The sequence below is a fragment of the Uranotaenia lowii genome, chromosome 3 (assembly GCF_029784155.1).
Source record: "Uranotaenia lowii strain MFRU-FL chromosome 3, ASM2978415v1, whole genome shotgun sequence".
Lineage (NCBI taxonomy): Eukaryota > Metazoa > Arthropoda > Insecta > Diptera > Culicidae > Uranotaenia > Uranotaenia lowii.
Genome location: NC_073693.1, coordinates 318,381,832 through 318,383,746, shown reverse-complemented (window position 1 = coordinate 318,383,746; position 1,915 = coordinate 318,381,832). Strand labels below are relative to the sequence as shown.

The following is a 1,915-nucleotide window of genomic DNA, read 5'->3' as shown; positions in this document are numbered from 1 at the left end:
CTGTAACATTAATTAGTCAATCATGTATTCAACACACATTCATGAAGTTATTCATGAAGAGTATTTGTACGAATTAGGAGACTCCTCGTGCAACAGCGAAAGTGTCAAAGAAACACGAATTCCTACAATTCAATTTTCTTCAGTGCAAAAGAAAAAGAAAACGAAAGTTGCGTGTGAAGAGGAATTGGGCGGTCGTGCTATTCCTCAGTGGAAGAAAAAAAAAGAACAGGAAGTGGTGTTCACGTGATCCGGACAGGTTGAACCAGCGCACCAGGAGGTCATCCTCTAGCCTCCAAAGGTTACCCGCGAAAAGTATCCGCAACGACCATCCAAAAAGAGCAAAGTCCGCTTACGCAATTTCATTCTTGCCATGTTGTTCCGCCGGTCAAACAGGCCAGTGCTGGTTGAAGAACCATCCGTGGTTTAAGTTCGCAAGGTCGCGAACCATCGAAAGGTGCAATAAAAACAGAGCCGCAAAACATCTGTGAGTTAACCTCAAAGCTCGAAACAACGTGTTGCTAACCTGGTTGTTATCCCCATAGTGCTGGCGAAATTGCATTTTGTAACGAGATATGTAAGAGTTGATCCATTTGCAAAGCCAATCAGGTAGTCCCATCCAAACGCGGAGAACAAAGCACCAGAAGTATCCCCAAAGCTAGAAGACCCCATATCGAATACGCAACACTAAAAAGAAGCCATGAGCAAAATTGGAAAACTAATTGGGTTTTTGTTTTACTTCCGGTGATACTACATTATTGGGCGCAGCTAGTGAGTTCTTAGTCGTTCTACATCAGCAGGATCCGGAGGTCCGGTGACCGGCAAGCTTGCTTGGTTCTCATCAAGCACATTGGCATCCTGGCAACACTTCGCCAGCCACATCGGCGAATCACAACGGAAGTCACCTCAGGGGGCGCAGCTCCTTGGAAAACCTTCCAGATTGCTCATCAAAATGACGGCAACTAGTTCCAGAAGTCTGGTGAAACGAGATCAAGACCAATCAGCGAGCGCTTGACAGATAATCAGGCGGGTAAGCACGAGCAGCATCTCTTCAGATCGGAGTCTTTCCGATCTATTCCGGAAACAATCAAGGATCGCAGCACCAACAGAAGCCACAGGTCCGATGCCGGGGAACCTACTTGGCACCCTCCAGGTCTACAGCACAACAGCAACATTTCGTCAGCCATCGGTAGGAATTGGAAACCTTGGGCGGAGCCCGTTGGTTCCTCCTCGAGCCGTCCATAAGCACGATCCAGAGGTCCGATGTCGGGCGACTAGTTTTTTTTGTCCGGGGTAACAGAGCCAAGTTCTTGGTTGCGAATTCGGAGCAGAAGTGCAGGCGACCATCATGGAACGTCATAGGATAACTCGAAGAACCATGTCAGTTAATCCAATTAAATCATGATTGTAGAATACATGCGCAATGGAAATCAATTTCCTTTAGGGGGGATACGGTCAAAATTTGGTCAAGGGAAAACGCGTGTAAATCGGTGAAATCGTTTATTTAAAAAATCAAATTAAATTTCTTTTTCAAGTTTAATTAGTATAAAATTCAGGAAAAATATTCAGTTAGGCTTCCGCTTTTCCAAATCCGAATTGCCGGGCCTTACGCTTAACTCCTGCCATCAGATTTTGTACAGCCACCTTGTCGACCTTCTTCGCCGCAGAAAGCCAGTTTGCCTTGAACTGCTGCTCGTCCTTAGCAGTTTTTTTAGTCTTCTTTAGGTTCCGCTTGACAATAGCCCAGTATTTCTCAATTGGGCGGAGCTCTGGCGTGTTGGGAGGGTTCTTGTCCTTGGGAACCACCTGCACGTTGTTGGCGGCCTACCACTCCATGGCCTTTTTACCGTAATGGCAAGATGCCAAACACTCTCTCACGTAAATTTCTTGGTTGACAGTCCCGGAAGCTATGAAAATG

At 46.2% G+C, this 1,915-nt stretch overlaps 1 protein-coding gene across 1 annotated transcript in view; it reads left to right on the top strand.

Annotated features, from left to right (window-relative positions):
• LOC129753772 (uncharacterized) overlaps positions 1–1,012 on the top strand; it is a 31,597-nt gene extending 30,585 nt beyond the window's left edge. Inside the window, exon 3 of the mRNA XM_055749620.1 lies at positions 798–1,012. Within this exon, the coding sequence (XP_055605595.1) occupies positions 798–1,012 (215 nt within the window). The remainder of the gene's footprint in view (positions 1–797) is intronic.
• Positions 1,013–1,915: the final 903 nt, after the last annotated feature.